The 22380-nt window shown below is 32.6% G+C and overlaps 1 protein-coding gene across 1 annotated transcript; it reads right to left on the minus strand.

Annotated features, from left to right (window-relative positions):
- Positions 1 to 4557: 4557 nt before the first annotated feature.
- LOC145950111 (uncharacterized) lies at positions 4558 to 11818 on the minus strand. Its single transcript, XM_083061047.1, has 6 exons — positions 8399 to 11818; positions 5427 to 7424; positions 5281 to 5340; positions 5001 to 5123; positions 4683 to 4877; positions 4558 to 4584 (listed from the first exon to the last, which is right to left on the minus strand). The coding sequence occupies exons 2-6, from the start codon at positions 6945 to 6947 to the stop codon at positions 4558 to 4560; spliced, it is 1926 nt and encodes a 641-aa protein (XP_082917173.1). The 5' UTR covers positions 6948 to 7424; positions 8399 to 11818.
- Positions 11819 to 22380: the final 10562 nt, after the last annotated feature.

Here is a 22380-nt window from a genome sequence, read left to right on the forward strand (position 1 = left end):
AATATATTATATCATTTCCTATTAATTTCTTCTTCTTCTTTTTTTTATCTTAATTTGTAGGTTGGAGAGTTATTATTAGGCATCCCACCTATCGCATTAGATTTTTTCTTAAGAAAATATTTTCTCTTTACGATAAAAATCGATGATAAAAAAAAGTGGAAGAATTTCAAGAAGTTTTAATGTTTATAAAATATAAAATGATGATGAAAATTAATGAAGTTTTAATCAAAGAATTCTGGTCAAATAATGAAATAAATAAGGTATGTCAAATTTGTTATTGTCTTATATGCTTATCGTTTTTTTTTGGGTAAAATTATAAAGGTATGAATTCCTTCATATCTAACATTTTATGATGATGTGGAAAAGAGTTGTATTTCACCACATAATGGACAACTAATGCAAGAGTATGATATAAATACGATAAGATCTTAAGCCTTTCTATATGAATTTATTTGTATATTTTTTTTATACATAATAGTTTTATTATTTTGAATTGTAAGATTCTATATCTATTATTGGTGAAAATAACCTTAAGTGTCACTCCTTTAAATAATAACTATTGATTTAAAGTTATACAACATTGACTAAAGTAATAAATATCCTTCGGCACAAATTTCATGTACCAAAATCAAAGTGTCAAGATAGAAAAAGATCCTTAAATTTCAATTATATCAATACATTGCGTGGACAAATATTATATAATCATTTTTTAAATTAGATTGAGACATTTTAATATTCTTTCACTTTCAATATTCTTTCATTTACAAAGTTATTAAACATTTTTAATGATCATTTGATAGATATTTGATTTAGTTACATGGTAAATGTGACACCCTTACTACCCCAAAACATATATCGAAATAATGTAACAAAATTAAAGAAAATAAACTTTTGAAATTGGTAAAAGGGTTCACATAACAAAAATTCAATACACCACATTAATAGAAATATCAAACCTAAAATACAAGAGTTTCTAAAATTGTTTTCAAAATAATATTACAGAATTTTCATAAATATCTTAAACTAGAAATCCTCTGCCCCGATGTCACACTATCAGAGCATTTTCCCAAATAAAACTGCTGACATACTATATACCAATTGCAGCTGGATCCTCTCCACCTAAAAATATCCACAATTTATACGGTGAGAAAAGAAAAATTATCTATATGCAAAACACATACAAACACATCACAGTATAATTTATTATAACAACTTGTTTATTTCATATAAACGTATATAGATTTAATTATCAAATATTCAACCATTTCACAAACCATTATACATGTCACTTTCACAATCATAAAATCATTTTTCATGTCCATCAATATCACAATTAACACTATGCCAAGACCTCGCCACATCTGACACAAGTGATACAGGTTAATTGCCTCCCTTACTCACACCATACCAGGGGTACGCTCGTCCCTGAAGCATCACCTACCCAAGGTTCGTATCATCCCTGATTTACGAGAAGTACGCTCGTCCCTGAAGTATCCACCACACAGGGTTCGTATCATCCTTAATCCTTTAGTGTGAGTAACAACAATCACATTACAATCAATACAATCTCTTGCAATTAACCCTATGTCAGGGCTGCCATAACTGACATAAGTGGTGGTGTTAACTGTTTTTCTCATCTCACACCATGCTAGGGTCACGCCTTCCCTGTAACACCACTTATACAGAGCCGTGCCATACTAGCCATCGATGTGAGACATCACAATCACAATCATATCACAACCATACAACATCTCATCAAATTTATAACACATGTATAAATCCATATAACAAATAAACTTAACAAAGTAAGATCTACATACCCCTCAAGCATATTATATCAATATTCTTCATTCTTACAAGTAATATAGCAATTAACTTTCCTTAACATAAAAGTTAATAGAATAACAGTAAAATTCCTAATTATTCCAAATTAGAAATTAATAGGAGGCTTGGCCGTCCATTCACATAAATTCCAAATTTTAAATCAATAGGAGGCTTGGCCGTCCATTCACATAAATCAAACGTTATTCTAAGAAATTCTACCCAATACCCTCATGTATTTTACATATAAATAACCCTCTTTTCCCCCGTACCTGATTAAATAGAAATTTGAGTAGAACTTCCTCTTCTTTTTTATTAACTAGGACCGGAACTAGAGTAGAACCTCCTCTCTTTCTAGATTCTTCTCTCTCTCTCTCTTTCTTCCTCCAGAATTTCCTTATCTCAAGTTATGAATTTCCTTCAGTCCCTAGCCTCTATTTATAGAAATTCTGGAATTACTATGCAGATTAAAATAATATTATATTTACTATGCACTATTCATTAAAATAATATTAATAGTAAAATACTGTGCATTCACGAGATTACTGTTCGTCCATGAATTTACTGTTCAAAAATACATATATTACTATTCAAAAATACGTATACGTGAATAGTAAAATACGTATACATAAATAGTAAAATACATATAAAAAAAATATGATAATCCTTTTAACAATCCCAATACATAAAAATAAAATTTTAGGATGTTACATTACTCCCCTCCTTTTAGAAATTTCGTCCCCGAAATTACCTGATGCAAATAAAAATGGATATGAAGCTTTCATCTTTTCCTCTAATTCCCAAGTAGCACTTTCAGGTATAGCTCCTCCCCAAATAACCTTTACCAAAGGAATTTCTTTACCCCTAAGTTGCTTTACCATTCGATCCTCGACTCTTATCGGGGTAGCTTCCACCGTCAAGTTCTCCTTAACCTTAATATGATCCGACTCAATCACATGCGAAGGATCGTGGATATATTTTCGAAGTTGAGAAATGTGAAAGACATCATGAAGATTTGACAAATTAGGAGGCAAAGCAATTTGGTAGGCAACATTGCCGACTCTTTTAAGAATTTGAAAAGGACCAATAAATCGAGGAGTAAGTTTTCTGGATTTTAATGCCCTGCCAACCCCAGTCCACGGAGTGACTTTCAAGAATACATGGTCACCTTCTTGAAATTCTAAATCCTTTTTTCTTCTGTCAGCATAACTTTTCTGTCTACTCTGAGCTGTCCTCATCCTATCCTGTATCAATTTAACTTTTTCAGTAGTTTGTTGCACAATCTCAGGTCCTAAGATGACATTGTCTCCAGGCTCACTCCAACACAAAGGAGTTCTACACCTCCTACCATACAAGGCTTCATAGGGTGCCATACCTATGCTAGAGTGGTAACTATTATTATAGGTAAACTCTATCAAAGGTAAAAGGCTATCCCAACTTCCTCCTTGGTCCAAAACACAGGCTCTAAGCAAATCCTCTAAAGACTGAATAGTCCTCTCAGTCTGACCATCAGTTTGAGGATGATATGCTGAACTAAGTCTCAGTTGGGTTCCCAAGGCTTGTTGTAGGCTCTCCCAAAATCTAGAGGTGAATCTAGGGTCTCTGTCTGAAATTATGCTAGATGGTATCCCATGCAATCTCACAATTTCATCAATGTACAATCTAGCCAATTTCTCTAGAGAATGCCTAATGTTAATAGGTAGAAAATGTGCACTCTTGGTCAACCTATCAACTATAACCCAAATGGAATCATGCCCTTTCCTAGTCCTAGGCAAAGCAACTACAAAGTCCATAGAAATGCTATCCCACTTCCACTCGGGTATACTCAAAGGCTGAAGTAGTCCTGAAGGTTTTTGATGCTCTATCTTAGCCTTCTGACATACTAGACAGGCACTCACAAATTCAGCTATATCTTTCTTCATCCTAGGCCACCAGAATATCTTCCTTAGGTCTTGATACATCTTAGTTGCTCCTGGATGAAAACTAAGCTTGCTCTTATGACCTTCCTCTAGTATCAGTCGTTTAAGTGTAGGGTTACTAGGCACACATACTCGATCTTTAAATCTTACCACTCCATCTGCACCCAAGGTAAATTCTTCTCCAATCCCTTGTCCTATATCCTTTCGTCTAGCCTCTAGAAATGAATCCATTAACTGTGCTTCTCTAATTTCCCCCAACAACTCACTAGTCACCCGAGTCATACCTAGTCTTACACTATTATGGTTCACTTCACAAGTCAGACTCAAGTCTCTAAATTGTGTCAAAAGATCCATCTCTCTAATCATAAGAGAAGACAAATGCAAAGATTTTCTACTCAAGGCATCAGCTACCACATTAGCTTTTCCTGGATGATAATTAAGATCAAAATCATAGTCTTTAAGGAATTCCAACCATCTCCTTTGCCTCATATTTAATTCTTTTTGGTCAAATAAATACCTAAGACTCTTATGATCACTAAACACCTCAAATTTTGAACCATACAAATAATGTCTCCAAATCTTAAGTGTGAATACCACAGCTGCTAATTCAAGATCATGGGTGGGGTAATTCCTCTCATGTACCTTCAATTGTCTGGATGCATAAGATACAACCCTACCCTCTTGCATTAATACACCACCCAAACCCATCTTAGAAGCGTCACAGTAAACCACAAAAGTCTTACTAAGATCAGGCAATACTAAAACAGGTGCACTAGTCAATTTTTCCTTAAGGGTTCGGAAACTATCTTCACATTTACTATCCCAAACAAACACAACCCCTTTCCTAGTCAAATTTGTCAAAGGTAATGCTAACTTAGAGAATCCTTCTATGAATCTTCTATAGTATCCAGCCAATCCAAGGAAACTCCTAATCTCACTAACTGACTTAGGTGTCTCCCAATTAAGCACAGCCTCAACCTTAGATGGATCCACTGCTATTCCCCCACTTGAAATTACATGTCCTAAGAAACTCACCTCCTCTAGCCAAAAATCACACTTGGACAACTTAGCATAAAGTTGTTTCTCCCTGAGAGTTTGTAGTACTACCCTTAAGTGTTCCTCATGCTCCTCTTTAGTCTTGGAATAAACTAGTATGTCATCTATAAAGACAACTACAAATTTATCCAAGTATGGATGAAGAATCCGGTTCATGTAGTCCATAAAAATTGCAGGAGCATTTGTCACACCGAAAGGCATTACTAGATACTCATAGTGTCCATAGCGAGTTCTAAAGGCTGTCTTAGGTACATCTTCTTCCTTAACCCTAATCTGGTGGTATCCTGATCTAAGATCAATCTTACTAAACACACAAGCACCTGCCAACTGATCCATAAGATCATCTATCCTAGGTAATGGATATTTGTTCTTAATGGTCACTTTGTTCAACTGGCGATAATCCACACACAATCTCATGCTACCATCTTTCTTTTTGACTAAGAGTACGGGTGCTCCCCAAGGTGATACACTAGGTCTCACAAACCCCTTCTCCAACAATTCTTCTATTTGCTTTTTCAGTTCCACTAACTCTATGGGTGACATCCTATAAGGTGCAATAGAAATAGGTCCTGTTCCTGGAACTAAATCTATGGAAAATTCTACTTCTCTTCTAGGTGGTAAGCTAGACACCTCAGAGAAGACATCCGAAAAGTCACATACAACAGGCAGTTCATTTACTGAAATATTTTTCTCAGAATTTAAAGAAGCTAACAACATGTACACTTGGGCATCCGCTTGCATAGACACCTTAACTTGGTTGGCAGTCAAATAATCCTTACTCACTCTTTCAACAGGTTCACCAAAAACAATAGATTTACAAGCACAGTTCAAAAGGACATGATTGGAAGATAACCAGTCCATACCCAGAATAACATCTAGTTGACTTAGAGGTAAACAAATTAAGTCAACCAGGAAATCTCTACCTTCAATAGTTAGAGGACATTTTGGACAGACATCAGAAGTAATTACAGAACCATTAGTGGGTGTTTCGACAATTAACTCAAAAGATAAGGAAGAGACAGGTAATTTTAACTTAGACACACATGCGTGTGATATAAAAGAGTGAGTTGCACCAGAATCATATAAAACGGTTAAAGGAGTTCCATTAATGAAACACATACCCTGAATTAAGTCCTCGGATTGAGTAGCTTCAGCACCACTCAAAGCAAATACTCTTCCTGTGGTTCGAGGTTTGTTAGCGTTCCCTTCAATCTCTGTTGTTTCTTTCCTATTCTGAGGACATTCACTAGCCTTGTGTCCTTCTGCTTTGCATTTGAAGCATATCAGTACCTTTTGCATCCGACACTCAGCTGCTTTATGACCTGACTTTCCACAGTTATAGCAGTTTTTGTGTGGAACAATACTCCGATTTCCACCTCCAGAAAGTTGGCTAGCTTGGTTTCCTTGCACAAAGTCCTGATTATTCACTTTAGTATTCGCATTTCCAGCAGGCTTGTTATAAGGTTTACCTTTATTGGATGAACCAAACTTATTATTTCTCATTGGTCCTCCACTTTTATAATGAGTTACCCTAGCTTGGTTGTCCTCATCATAAACTCTACACTTGTTTACCAATTCATGGTAGTGCGTGATCCCTTGATAATTGAACACTTGTTTAATCTCTGGGCGAAGACCGCTCACAAACTTTACGCATTTGTCCTCCTCATTGCCCACACCGTCGTACATAGGGCAGAATCTCACCAAATCTTCAAACTTAGTCACGTACTCGGCCACCGAATCTTCTCCTTGTTTTAACTCAAGAAATTCTACCTGTTTCTTGTGTCTTACATCTCGGGGAAAATATTTCTCCAAGAATAACCGCTTGAAAGAATCCCAACTTACTTGGGTTCCTATGGCTATTATTCTTTGCCAAGTACTTTGCCACCAGATACCAGCTTCTCCAGAGAGCATGAAGGTAGCCAAAGTCACCTTCTGCGTCACAGGACATCCCATGACTTGGAATATCTTTTCAATTTCAAATATCCAGTCAGCAGCTCCGTCAGGATTATAGCCTCCACGAAAACTTGGTGGATTATTTCGCTGGAATCTTTCTAGCCAATCAACTTCTGGTCGTTGGTTCAAATTACCAAGAGCCTGAGCCATTGCTTGCAGAGCGTCGGCGATTGCAAGATCATTTCTACCTCCTGCCATTGTTTTTCTGTCCTCCCAGAAAAATTAACAATTATGCTTTAAAAACAACAATTTTAATCAATTGTCGTTTTAACAAATCAATATGTTCAACAATCAATTTACTACAACATTCATTTATCAAACAAGCACAATAGACTCATAACTCACGGCCGATTGAATCAACCAGGCTCTGATACCACTAAATGTGACACCCTTACTACCCCAAAACATATATCGAAATAATGTAACAAAATTAAAGAAAATAAACTTTTGAAATTGGTAAAAGGGTTCACATAACAAAAATTCAATACACCACATTAATAGAAATATCAAACCTAAAATACAAGAGTTTCTAAAATTGTTTTCAAAATAATATTACAGAATTTTCATAAATATCTTAAACTAGAAATCCTCTGCCCCGATGTCACACTATCAGAGCATTTTCCCAAATAAAACTGCTGACATACTATATACCAATTGCAGCTGGATCCTCTCCACCTAAAAATATCCACAATTTATACGGTGAGAAAAGAAAAATTATCTATATGCAAAACACATACAAACACATCACAGTATAATTTATTATAACAACTTGTTTATTTCATATAAACGTATATAGATTTAATTATCAAATATTCAACCATTTCACAAACCATTATACATGTCACTTTCACAATCATAAAATCATTTTTCATGTCCATCAATATCACAATTAACACTATGCCAAGACCTCGCCACATCTGACACAAGTGATACAGGTTAATTGCCTCCCTTACTCACACCATACCAGGGGTACGCTCGTCCCTGAAGCATCACCTACCCAAGGTTCGTATCATCCCTGATTTACGAGAAGTACGCTCGTCCCTGAAGTATCCACCACACAGGGTTCGTATCATCCTTAATCCTTTAGTGTGAGTAACAACAATCACATTACAATCAATACAATCTCTTGCAATTAACCCTATGTCAGGGCTGCCATAACTGACATAAGTGGTGGTGTTAACTGTTTTTCTCATCTCACACCATGCTAGGGTCACGCCTTCCCTGTAACACCACTTATACAGAGCCGTGCCATACTAGCCATCGATGTGAGACATCACAATCACAATCATATCACAACCATACAACATCTCATCAAATTTATAACACATGTATAAATCCATATAACAAATAAACTTAACAAAGTAAGATCTACATACCCCTCAAGCATATTATATCAATATTCTTCATTCTTACAAGTAATATAGCAATTAACTTTCCTTAACATAAAAGTTAATAGAATAACAGTAAAATTCCTAATTATTCCAAATTAGAAATTAATAGGAGGCTTGGCCGTCCATTCACATAAATTCCAAATTTTAAATCAATAGGAGGCTTGGCCGTCCATTCACATAAATCAAACGTTATTCTAAGAAATTCTACCCAATACCCTCATGTATTTTACATATAAATAACCCTCTTTTCCCCCGTACCTGATTAAATAGAAATTTGAGTAGAACTTCCTCTTCTTTTTTATTAACTAGGACCGGAACTAGAGTAGAACCTCCTCTCTTTCTAGATTCTTCTCTCTCTCTCTCTTTCTTCCTCCAGAATTTCCTTATCTCAAGTTATGAATTTCCTTCAGTCCCTAGCCTCTATTTATAGAAATTCTGGAATTACTATGCAGATTAAAATAATATTATATTTACTATGCACTATTCATTAAAATAATATTAATAGTAAAATACTGTGCATTCACGAGATTACTGTTCGTCCACGAATTTACTGTTCAAAAATACATATATTACTATTCAAAAATACGTATACGTGAATAGTAAAATACGTATACATAAATAGTAAAATACATATAAAAAAAATATGATAATCCTTTTAACAATCCCAATACATAAAAATAAAATTTTAGGATGTTACATTAAAGATAATTTTTACATGTCTTTTATGATAATTATAATTATAAATTTACAATTAAACTTAAATCCGTACAAAACGGACTAAAAAATTTAATTATATTTGAATGTGCGTGATTTGTCAAAATTTAATTTTGAGGGTTTATGAAGCTAATTGGCTTATTAACTTCATAGTTGAAAACGAAAGCAGATAATTAGACCAAGGCAATGGTTTCTTTTACCTTCCTTTGACTTTTGGAGTTTCTTTTATAGGATAATTATGACACTTTATTGTGTTTGTAATAGTTTCTACACAGATGATAGAGATTAATTCCAAAATCTTGTTTATTTGTATTTTATTTCTCAAACTTTTTAAAATTAACAAGTGCTTCTTAACATAAATAAAAGTAAAATATTATTATGATGCTCTTAATACTTTAATTTTTAAAAAAATAAAATATCTATACCTATTATAAAAGAAATAGATTTTGTTACCCGTATTTTTTATTTCTATTTTGTATTGAATATTATTATCCTTAAATTAAAAAAAAAATTCTAAACTTTTTCAAAAATAAATATATAGAAAGACAAAATGCTTTATTTGCTTCTAATAAAAAATATGGCGAAGGGGTAGAGTTAATTATTCGCAAGTAATCATAGAATAAAATTATTAGTTAGGATAAACATGACAAATGTGCCGCCTATAATATGCATGCAGCCAATGAATAAGCAGATGAAATACATGGACTATAAATTTTCAACTATTCCTAGTTATTCATGCTCTAATACTTAGCTACTTACAATAAGTATAGATGTGTTTCTTTTGTTTTATATTATTTTTTGCTCATTTAAATATATAGATAACTAGTTAAGTTATCTTAAATTATGTTCGATTCTTGGTCATCACATTTCTCCAAGTATATTGCTTCCTGACACTTTGGATAAATTTTATTTACTTATCTATAATTATAATTTATTATATATTATATATAAAGAGAGGCTTCCTCCCACTAATAAGTTAGAATGTTCGTGTTCATCTGATTATTGTCTTAGTTAGATGTTGGTTTACTTATACTTTGAAGCTAATTCCTTAAAGATAAAAAAGAAGGAAATCTCATATTTTGTAGATTTGAACATGAGTTTTCACATAAGTATTAAATTATATGGAATTGTTTAAAATATTTTATGAGTTATTCATAAGATATTTTACAAATTTGTTTAAATTAATATTTTTAAAATTGGATTAATTATTTAACTGATCTAAATTAATTTAAAATTTAACAATTTAACTATGACTAAACTAATATTAAAATAATAATCATTATTATTATTAACAATATAAAAATAATATTAAATAAATATATAATTATAATTTTATATTGCTAAAAATTAAAATAAACCGTTGTTTATAAATTTAAAATTGTAAAAAATAAAATATTAAAATTTAAAATTAAAATAAATAATTAAATAATATGTATAAGAAAAACATTAAAAAAATCAAATTTATAAATTTATAACTATATATTTTATTAAAAATATTTAAAATTAAAATTTTAAAAAATTAATTAAACCGGTCCGAGGGATTTATATTTTTATTTATTTTTACCGATTTTCAGCCGCGAATAACATACTGCTCCATCGTAATTCACAATTTTGTCTGTTTCACATTTAAAAGTCAGAATTAGCTCCAATATTTTATCAACAAGTTGCATCATAGTTTAGTATATTAATATAAATCATGAAGATTTGCGACCCTATAACCTTTTAATTGATAAAAAAACTTGAATAATATTTAATTCTGACGGGTAAGTCCAAGGGAAAAGTTGACAGACCACTAGCGCTAAAACCAATATTCAGTAACCATTAAAATATAGAAATAGTGCCATTATAATAAAAGGAGGAAAGTAAGCTAAGCTACAAATGTTAAATTACACTTTAAATACATTTTTTCATTCAAAGTTTTTATATTATTATAGTATATATTATTCGATAATAAATCATCACATATAAGTTTTAGGTTAAAACCTTATTTTGGTCCCTTATAATCTTTTTTGTTTCAATTTAGTCCCTCATTAATTTTTGGTCTTAATTTGGTCTCAAATTAATTAATTGGTTTCAATTTAGTCCTAAATTAATTAATTGGTTTCAATGTGGGACTTTCCGTCCAAATTGCTTTAACGGTGTTAACTTTTGGCCACGTGGACGCCACGTAGATGCATACGTGGCATCCACGTGGATGAGAATTTTTTGAAAACACCTGGACCCAGAACGGCCCGTTTTCTGAAACCGGAACGGGCCGTTCTGGGTGCACTTTTGGTGTGTTAATTTTGCATCCGGAACGGCCCGTTCCAAGTGCAAAATTAACACACCCAAAATGCACCAGAACGACCCTTTCCAGTTTCAAAACGGACCGTTTCGGTTTTATTTTATTTTTTTATATATAAAATATTAATAATTTTATAAAATATATATTATTAATTATATTTTAATTATGTTATTATATCCAATAAAATAAATATATTAATATTTTTTTATATTTTATTTTATTATGTTTATCTTATTAATTTTTATCATTTTATTCCTTTAATCTTAAATAAGTTGCAAAAAATTATAAAGTGATATTCCTTTTATCTTATTAATTATTATATTTTTTAATAAAATTAATTAAGAATATTGGTTTAATTGCATTTTTTATCCCTCAAGTATTACAATTGTGCAGTTTTGTGATCTCCAAGATTTTAATTGCATAATTTTAGTCCTTAAAGAATTACAATTGTGTAACACCCAGTTTTTAAAAATAAAAAAAAAAGATGGCATTTTCGTAATTATTGATGGCATTTTCGTAATTTTAATAAAGGAATAAGGGTATTTTTGGGTGTCGGAACGGGCCGTTCCAAATGCAGAACGGGCCGTTCCAAAATAAGGAATATGCTTGTTTTTGAAGACCCAGAACGGGCCTGGAACGGGCCGTTCTGGTATGGAGAATGGGCCGTTCTGGAAGCAGTACGGGCCGTTCTGCTGAGATTGAGAACGGGCCGTTATGGTTTCAGAACGGGCCGTTCTGCTTTTTGGGAACGGGCCGTTCCAGTTGAGAAATTTGCACAAATTCGAAGAATCCGGAACGGGCCGTTCCGAATTCAATACGGGTCGTTCCGGGTACATCAGTTTGCCTATAAATAGGAGGCTGAGGGGTGAAAAATTATATACTGAGTGAGAAGGTGAAATCTTATAGAGAGAAAGAGGAGAGAGAGAGAGAGAGAGAGAGAGATAGAGAGAAAGAAAGAAAGAAAGAAAGAAAGGGAAGAAAGAGATAATCCAGAGGAGGAGGCCCTGCCCAAGTTTCAGCTCCTGCTTATCCAGGTAAGGGGGGGAGTGAGAACCTCGCTCAGGGGTGTGGGGATAATTGTTGGATAGTTTATTTGTCGGATTGGCCCACAATCCCTTGCCGTTGTGCTGTCTTATTTTCTATTTGCTCTACTTTATTCCTTGTTAGAAATAATAAATAATTATGTAATCCCAATCCCTTGCCGTTGTTCTGTTTGATTTTCTATTTACTTTACTTTGTTATTTGTTGAAGGTGTCGTTGTTCTGTTTGATTTTCTATTTACTCTACTTTGTTTTTGTTGAAGGTGTCGTTGTTCTATCCGATTTTCTATTTATTCTACTTTGTTCTTTGTTGAAGTAATAAATGAATATGGAATTAATGTTAATAATAAATGAGTTTTAATATGAAAAAGAATGCTCTCTGTGAATACCTATGCGGACCTTATGAGGAGTATTGATGACATGACCATGTGAAATATGGACAAATGACATGAGACCTAAGAATGAACTATTGAGACAAATATGATTATGAGACTATAACAAATGAGGACATGATGTACTAAATGAAATTATGTAACAAGTTAAATGTTGAGTTAATGAAATAATGAATGTATGACATGCATCATATGCATATATTATTCCAGGTGTGCCGCTGAGGCCGCACACCAGTGATGTAACTTGCTAATGAGGTGTACCTTAGGGTCACCAGTGATGTAACTTGCTAACGAGGTGTACCTTTGGGTCACCAGTGATGTAACTTGCTAACGAGGTGTACCTTAGGGTCACCAGTGATGTAACTTGCTAACAAGGTGTACCTTAGGGTCACCAGTGATGTAACCAGGTGTACCTTTGGGTCACCAGTGATGTAACCAGGTATGCCTTAGGGTCACCAGTGATGATATGTGAAACTTCCTTATGGCGCCACATGCATGCATTTATAAGTCAAGATCATGACATCATTGCATGATAAATGAATATATATGTGATATTGATGATGTATGTGTATTGTTTATAAGTGACTTATATTTGTTGTGTGTGTGGGTGCTATCTAGTCTTTATTTCTGCACCTGAAATTGAGTGAGATGTTTCTCACTCCTTTGTTGCTTTTGTATGTGTTTAAATTATGTTGCAGGTGATCAGCATCATGAGGATGTTGGTGATGAGGCTTAAAGGCTTCAATTGGGCATGCTCTGATAGGATGTGACATCGGGGCATAGTTATTTTAGTTTAATATGTTATTGTTTTAATAACTTTAGTTTTTCTTCTTTTGTAATTTCTAACGAAGAGATAACGTAGATAACATGTATAATTCAAGGAAAATATATGTTAAGAATTGTAATTTGAACGTTCTTGATAAAAGACCAAGATGTACATTTTTGTTATATTTTTTTATTATATGATTTGGGAGTATAAATTAATTCCTAACCAGGAGGCACTGCCACCTTTACTGGAGTTAATTTATATTTCCTTTATTATTATTTGTATATATATGATTTCTTGTTTTACACTAAATTGTATTGAAAATCTTAACTTCTTTTCTTTTATAATTTTTACACTGGAGTTATGATTTATGAGTTACGAATGTGAATCTTCTACCTTGTTATATTTGAAATATTTGTCAACTATGAAAGATTTTATTTACCCAAAAAGAAGAAAAGAAATATTTTATTATTACATTTGTTGTATATTAATAATGGGGTAGAGGGTGTCACATTTAGTGGTATCAGAGCAGGTCGATCTAATCGACCGTGGGTTATGTACTTATCATGATTTTGTTGTGTACTCTGACAGTGTTTTGTTTGTTGTATACTTTGATGATGCTTTTCTTTGATAATGATGGAGATAATGTTCTCCTTGTGCTGATATTATAGAGTTTGATATTGTTAAGTTATTTTGTTAATTAGAGGAATGATAGTCATGATAGTGTTAGCTAATACCATTATGACCGCTCTTCTTCATTCATATGATTGCTTATTTGTTTGATACTTCTTGCTTATGTAAGAAGTAGTGGTTGAGTGGTATCACTTGTGTTGCAAGCATATGTGTGAGTAGTAGACGAGATATTATGCTAATATTGCATGAACTATTGAGGCCTTAAATTTGGGTAAGACATTGATGAGTTTACGATTGGGGAAATTTTTGAAAGCTATAGTTTTAGCGATTGAATCCAAGGATGATGTATGTTGAAAATTGGAATTTTGGTATTCTTAAGGAGAGATTAAAGTGTTGATAATTTCTAGAGTTTGATGGTTGCATGTGATATTTTCTAAGCCTGAATATGTGAGTTATCTGGTTTAGATTTGTAGTGGGAAACTTTGATATGAATTTCAGGTGGAAAGAAGTAAGTTTGGAAGGATTGAGGTATTTTGTGGTTTTAGATGTTGATACACTATTGTTGTCTAGTGTAGGAGATGTTTTGTTGTGACAGTACAAGTGCTATACTGACAAAATTAGAATTTTTGTTAGTCTTCAGGAAAGTGGTAGCCTTGGATGTTATCTTTCTAATGGAATTGGAATCAGGTAAAACGGAGGTCTAGAACTCCAGTATAGCTGCTTTGGTAATCAGAGGTATAGTTGTAAGCACTAAATATATTTGTTGTAATTTTTGAAGTTTTCTTTAGCTAAGAAGATGATTTTTTTTAAAAATCTCATGTCTCACTAAGAGTTGTAGCTTATTCACTTAGTGATAGGTTGAGATCACGTGGATGAGTAGATCTCTCTATCTGTCGTTTTCTTTGATAGTTGTTGAAAAGAGAAGTTAGGCTGTATAATAATGTTTTCAGGTTAGTAGGCAATGCAAGGATAAGAATTGACTTTGTTAAAATGTTTTGAGGTGTTTTCGTGTAAATTGAGAGGTTGTTTAAGGTTATATGATGCTATGTGGTAAAGGTTGTTCATGTACATGCTTATGGATGGTATATATGAAGGTTTAAAGTAGGTATTCTAATATGATTTAATATGCATGTACGTTGATATGTGGATAGATGACCTTAGGGATCAAATGGTGAATGTTGTATGGTTAGTGAGATTGATCTTAGGGTGTGATATGATCATATTGTAGTTGAAAGTGAAGATATATTCAAGACGGTTGTATGTTAAGTTATTTAAGTATTACTATTTTATTTTATTATTATATGAGATAAGTTTTCTAGTTCCTGTAAATTTCAGTTGAGGTAAATATAGATCTTTCTTAAGTAGAATTTGTGTTTAAGCGGAAAGATATCTAAGCAATTTAGAGAGGATAAAAGTTTTATGAGGTTATCTTATTATTATTATTGGCGATTTATTGAAGGAATTTTTAAGATAGCATTGCCCTTAACTACATTTATTAAGAGGAGTATTGCCTTTATGTGTAATAGTAAGTATGAGAGTAGTTTCAACTCTTAAAGGCAAGAATGAATAGTGTTAATATTATTGAATTTTAGTAAACCTTTTGTGTATATAGTAATACTTATTATAAGATGAATTTGGATGCATTGTAGATGTAAGAGGAATGGTAGTGGCTTATGATTCTAGGCAATTAAAAATTTATGAGAGGAATTACCTTACCCATGACCTTGAGTTAGCGATTTTAATATTTATACTAAGATTTGGAGACATTACCTATATGATTCTAAGCTTAAGGTATTTAGTGATCATAAGAGCTTTAAATATCTATTGACCAAAAGAGATAGTTGGAATTCCTTAAGAAATAAGATTTTGATCTTATTGGTTATTTGGCCAAAGCCATTATGGTAACCGATGTTTTGAATATGAAACCTTTATATTTATATTCCTTTATGATTAGAGAAATGGATCTTTGGACTCAAATGAGGAATTTAAGTTTGACTTATGAGAATACTCCTAGTAGTGTGAAACTAGGTATGACTTGAGTAACAATTGGATCCTTAAAAGAAATTGGAAAAGCACAATTAGTTGATTCATTTTTGGTGATAAGATATGAGACTACAAGATAAGGTGATGGATAAGAGTTTGACTTGGAGGTAGATGGAATGGTGAAATTAGAGATCTGGTATGTGTACCTAGTGAACTTATGCTTAAGTGTTTGATCTTTGGAAAGGTTGTGGAAAGGCTCACAAAAGTTAAACTAATATGGTGACAAATGTCTTGAGTAGGATGAGCATTTATTTATCATTTTGATGATGTAAGGGTTGAGTTTGATTAAGGAGATTAGAAACTTAAGCGTGATGTGTGAGCTCACCCTTAGGAACATTGAATTGAATATGTTGAAAGGATTAATAATGAGATTAGAAGCTCAGGGGTTAGAGCCTTTCCTAGTAAACCAAGTGGAAAAGATTAGTAGGAGTATGAGTAACCTTTTCTAAATAGAAATTGATGTTGTTTTGAGAATAAATTTGGATGCTTAGTAATCTTGAATTAAGAAAGATGGTTTTAGAGAAAGGACATAAGAATACTCTTTTATTTAAGAGCTACTAAGACGTATCAGAGTATGTGTAGTGACCTAAGGTGAAGAGAAAAGAAATCATATACTCGTGTTTAGTATGCAAGAAGTCTTTAGAAATTTTGTAGCAATTAGACTTCTCATTTTGGAAGTGAGATGGTGAATGGATAGACTTTAATTGTAGGTTTGTCTGAGACGTTTAAGAGATTGATTATAATTGTGTTTTAGTGGATAGGCTTACCAGATTTGCTTGTCTTATCCTTAGAAATCCTTGGATGAAATTGATAGAGTTGTATATCGATAAGATAGTGAAGTTGCATAAGAATTAGAAGTTAAGAAGCGAAGAGTCTTCCATTACAAAAATTTCGGGGACGAAATTTCTAAAAGGAGGGGAGAATTGTAACACCCAGTTTTTTTTTTTTTTTAAAAAGATGGCATTTTCGTAATTTTAATAAAGGAATAAGGGTATTTCTGGGTGTCGGAACGGGCCGTTCCAAATGCAGAACGGGCCGTTCCAAAATAAGGAATATGCTTGTTTTTGAAGACCCAGAACGGGCCTGGAACGGGCCGTTCTGGTATGGAGAATGGGCCGTTCTGGAAGCAGTACGGGCCGTTCTGCTGAGATTGAGAACGGGCCGTTCTGGTTTCAGAACGGGCCGTTCTGCTTTTTGGGAACGGACGTTCCGATTTTGGAACGGGCCGTTCCAGTTGAGAAATTTGCACAAATTCGAAGGATCCGGAACGGGCCATTCCGAATTCAATACGGGCCGTTCCGGGTACATCAGTTTGCCTATAAATAGGAGGCTGAGGGGTGAAAAATTATATACTGAGTGAGAAGGTGAAATCTTAGAGAGAGAAAGAGGAGAGAGAGAGAGAGAGAGAGAGAGAGAGAAAGAAAGAAAGAGAGGGAAGAAAGAGATAATCTGTGACACCCTCTACCCCAACATACATATATAGTAATTGTATAAAATAAATAAAATAAAATACAATTCTTCAACATAAGACGATCAAATCTCCAACAACATAAGGGTAAAAAGTTCACATTTATAAACTTAATCCAAATAATATGTAGAGAAATTACAAGGAAATGAAACTGAGTTTTTTTCAAAATGATTTAATAAAAATAACATTCCAATCTAATCCTATTTAAGCCCCGATGTCACATGTCCTATCAGAGCAAATCCCAACATAGAAGCCTAAGCTTCATCACCAACATCATCAGCCTCATGCTGATAATAACCTGTATGACAGTTAGAGAACAAAAACAAGAAAGCATATGCCAAATAGCCAAACACAAACAAAAACAAGTATAACATAGATAAATTAATAATAACATCACACTTTTCCAAGACATAAACCATCACTTTATCATATAACATTAAGAATGCATATGCATGGACACTGACTACATATTATCATGCATGTGGCGCCAGTAAAACATCACATGGCATATTGCCGCTAGCAATACACGAAGAGTAGTCTAGGAGTACATGCCGGGTCACACCCTCTGCGCACTCTCACTAGAAAGATATACTAACAGAGTCTCGTCGGGATAGCTAAGCCGCGCAAGATACATCCCATGCACACAATGGGCGAGACTGGGACTTCCAAACCGAGTTATCCCCAAGGACTAATCCCCAAAGCTTTTACACTAGGGGGCCTTCTCTGGCGGTGTATTACATATCGTACCCTTAAAACACTTATGCAAATGATGCATGTCAATCACGACTCTATGCATTCTCATATCACATTATCATTTCCCATGGTCATTTCACATCATCACATTTCGTCATCACATTTCGTCATCACATTTCATTATCACATTTCATATTATCTCATCATATTCACAAAGCCTCCACAGAGCACTTTAATTTATATCAAAACTCGTTTATTTATAAAATTAAATACATATTTACATTATACATCACACAAGGAACGTAACAGAACATTCAAAAAGCAAAACAGAAAACATTTATATTTTGCCTGTTTTCTCATAGGGTTTCCCGTAGATACTCACAGACCACTCTAAATCATATCAAAACATATTTATTCTCAAAATTAATCACATACTTACACATTACATTCAACAAGGAATATAACAGAGCAATTAGATAACAAAACAGAAAATATTCATATTTTGTCTGTTTCTCGTAGGGTTTCCCATAAGAACCCATAGAGATCTCAAATCATACAATTAATTGCATATAAGAAAAATAATAAGCAAAACAGGTACAATTGGGAGAAATCCCTCATACATGAGCATACAAAAATACAACAAACACAGGATTGGGGGCCAATCCCACTACCCAGCATACAATCCCACACCCAGAGCGAGGTTTCTCACTCCCCCCTTACTTGGATGAGTAGAAGACGGATGGTCTTGGTGTGATCTAAGATCGTTCCTGAGTACTCTTCCTTAGAGCTCTTTGTTTCTCCCCTCTTTTTTTCCCTAATCCCTCAGAATGCAAATGAGGCAGATAGGGTTAACACTACCTGATTCCTTTCTTAAAATTAATCTATTGGGCTGGGTCAACCCAACCCATTTTCCTTCTCTTCTAACCCACTTCTCTTTCTCCTCAAAATAATTAAATAAAATAAATACATGTATATTATAAAATATTTTTCCTCTATAATAATAATATATTTCTGACCCAAAATATAATAATAAATTTCAATAACAAAATATCATATAAAATCAACCTTCTCTTAAAACATATAAATATTTATTTAAAAATACTAATAAAAATACTTATTTAATACGTACAAAATAATTGTCCAAAATAATAATTATTTAAAATGTACAAAATAATATTTCTATATAATTATCAAAATAATTATGATCAAATACCATATAATAATAATAATAACAATAACCTTTTTGAAAACTGGGGTGTTACATAATCCAGAGGAGGAGGCCCTGCCCAAGTTCCAGCTCCTGCTTATCCAGGTAAGGGGGGGAGTGAGAACCTCGCTCAGGGGTGTGGGGATAATTGTTGGATAGTTTATTTGTCGGATTGGCCCCCAATCCCTTGCCGTTGTGCTGTCTTATTTTCTATTTGCTCTACTTTATTCCTTGTTGGAAATAATAAATAATTATGTAATCCCAATCCCTTGCCGTTGTTCTGTTTGATTTTCTATTTACTTTACTTTGTTCTTTGTTGAAGGTGTCGTTGTTCTGTTTGATTTTCTATTTACTCTACTTTGTTTTTGTTGAAGGTGTCGTTGTTCTATCCGATTTTCTATTTATTCTACTTTGTTCTTTGTTGAAGTAATAAATGAATATGGAATTAATGTTAATAATAAATGAGTTTTAATATGAAAAAGAATGCTCTCTGTGAATACCTATACGGACCTTATGAGGAGTATTGATGACATGACCATGTGAAATATGGACAAATGACATAAGACCTAAGAATGAACTATTGAGACATGATTATGAGACTATAACAAATGAGGACATGATGTACTAAATGAAATTATGTAACAAGTTAAATGTTGAGTTAATGAAATAATGAATGTATGACATGCATCATATGCATATATTATTCCAGGTGTGCCGCTGAGGCCGCACACCAGTGATGTAACTTGCTAACGAGGTGTACCTTAGGGTCACCAGTGATGTAACTTGCTAACGAGGTGTACCTTTGGGTCACCAGTGATGTAACTTGCTAATGAGGTGTACCTTAGGGTCACCAGTGATGTAACTTGCTAACAAGGTGTACCTTAGGATCACCAGTGATGTAACCAGGTGTACCTTTGGGTCACCAGTGATGTAACCAGGTGTGCCTTAGGGTCACTAGTGATGATATGTGAAACTTCCTTATGGCGCCACATGCATGCATTTATAAGTCAAGATCATGACATCATTGCATGATAAATGAATATATATATGATATTGATGATGTATGTGTATTGTTTATAAGTGACTTATATTTGTTGTGTGTGTGTGGGTGCTATCTAGCCTTTATTTCTGCACCTGAAACTGAGTGAGATGTTTCTCACTCCCTTGTTGCTTTTGTATGTGTTTAAATTATGTTGCAGGTGATCATCATCATGAGGATGTTGGTGATGAGGCTTAAAGGCTTCAATTGGGCATGCTCTGATAGGATGTGACATCGAGACATAGTTATTTTAGTTTAATATGTTATTGTTTTAATAACTTTAGTTTCTCTTCTTTTATAATTTCTAACGAAGAGATAACGTAGATAACATGTATAATTCAAGGAAAATATATGTTAAGAATTGTAATTTGAACGTTCTTGATAAAAGACCAAGATGTACATTTTTGTTATATTTTTTTATTATATGATTTGGGAGTATAAATTAATTCCTAACCAGGAGGCACTGCCACCTTTACTGGAGTTAATTTATATTTCCTTTATTATTATTTGTATATATATGATTTCTTGTTTTACACTAAATTATATTGAAAATCTTAACTTCTTTTCTTTTATAATTTTTACACTGGAGTTATGATTTATGAGTTACGAATGTGAATCTTCTACCTTGTTATATTTGAAATATTTGTCAACTATGAAAGATTTTATTTACCCAAAAAGAAGAAAATAAATATTTTATTATTACATTTGTTGTATATTAATAATGGGGTAGAGGGTGTCACAAATTGCGCGATTTTGGTCCTTCAATTTTTAATTGAACAATTTTAGTCCCTCAAATATCATAATAGTATGATTTTTGTTTCTCCCATTAAAAATTAATAATTTTAATATATATATATATATAATGTTTTAAAATTAAATAATTATTTATCTAACATATATTATAATTTTCGATATTATATCAATAATATTATTAATATATTTATAGATAAACTAATAATTTGATAAATATAACTTGTTATATATTAATATACTTTTAAAAAAATATAAGTATATTAATTAGAAATATATATCTGATCTTATATATTTATATTTTTGTAAAAGTATATTAATATATATTAAGTTATATTTATCAAATTATTAGTTTATTTATAAAAAGGGTAAAAATATTATTGATATTAATTTATCAGTAATATTAAAATTCTAATAATATATAAATTTTATTTATTTAGTAATAGTAAATATATATCATTTGATACATTAAAAAAAATAATATACGTTAATTTAAATAAACAAACAATTATATAGTTTTAAAACATTATATATATATATTAAAATTTTAAAATTATTAAATTTTTAATGAGAAAGACTAAAATTCCACAATTATGATATTTGAGAGATTAAAATTGTTCAATTAAAAATTGTGAGACTAAAATTACATAATTATAATCTTTTAAGGACTGAAATTACTCAATTAAAACCTTAGAGATCAAAATTGCATAATTATAATATCAAAAACACAATTAATTAAAGAATATTTTATTCACAGTTCTGGAACGGCCCGTTCTGATTTCAGAACGGTCCGTTTTGAAAGCAGAACGGCCCGTTTTGATTTCAGAACGGCCCGTTCTGCTTCACTGGTGGTGTTTTAATTTTGCAACCAGAACGGCCTGTTCTGAAACCAGAACGGGCCGTTCTGGGTCTAGGTGTTTTCAAAAAAATTCTCATCCACGTGGATGCCACGTATGCATCTACGTGGCGTCCACGTGGCCAAAAGTTAACACCGTTAAAGCAATTTGGACGGAAAGTCCCACATTGAAACCAATTAATTAATTTATGACTAAATTGAAACCAATTAATTAATTTGGGACCAAATTGAGACAAAAAATTAATGCGGAACTAAATTGAAACAAAAAAAGATTATAAGGACCAAAATAGGGTTTTAACCTAAGTTTTATAATGATTATCTTAAAACATGTACACATTATTCAATTTTTTTAGTT

This window comes from Cajanus cajan, chromosome 7 (genome assembly GCF_000230855.2).
Source record: "Cajanus cajan strain Asha chromosome 7, NIPB_CcT2T_4, whole genome shotgun sequence".
NCBI lineage: Eukaryota > Viridiplantae > Streptophyta > Magnoliopsida > Fabales > Fabaceae > Cajanus > Cajanus cajan.

Excerpts from the sequence above, each read along its gene's own strand:
- LOC145950111 (XM_083061047.1), bottom strand. The coding sequence starts at position 6,947 with ATGGCAGGAGGTAGAAATGATCTTGCAATCGCCGACGCTCTGCAAGCA. Across the intron at positions 5,341-5,426 it reads TTTCGGATGTCTTCTCTGAG|GATGTCACCCATAGAGTTAG; the intron begins GTGTCTAGCTTA and ends TGCACCTTATAG. Across the intron at positions 4,585-4,682 it reads ATTGGGAGACACCTAAGTCA|GAAAGGGGTTGTGTTTGTTT; the intron begins GTTAGTGAGATT and ends AAATTTGACTAG.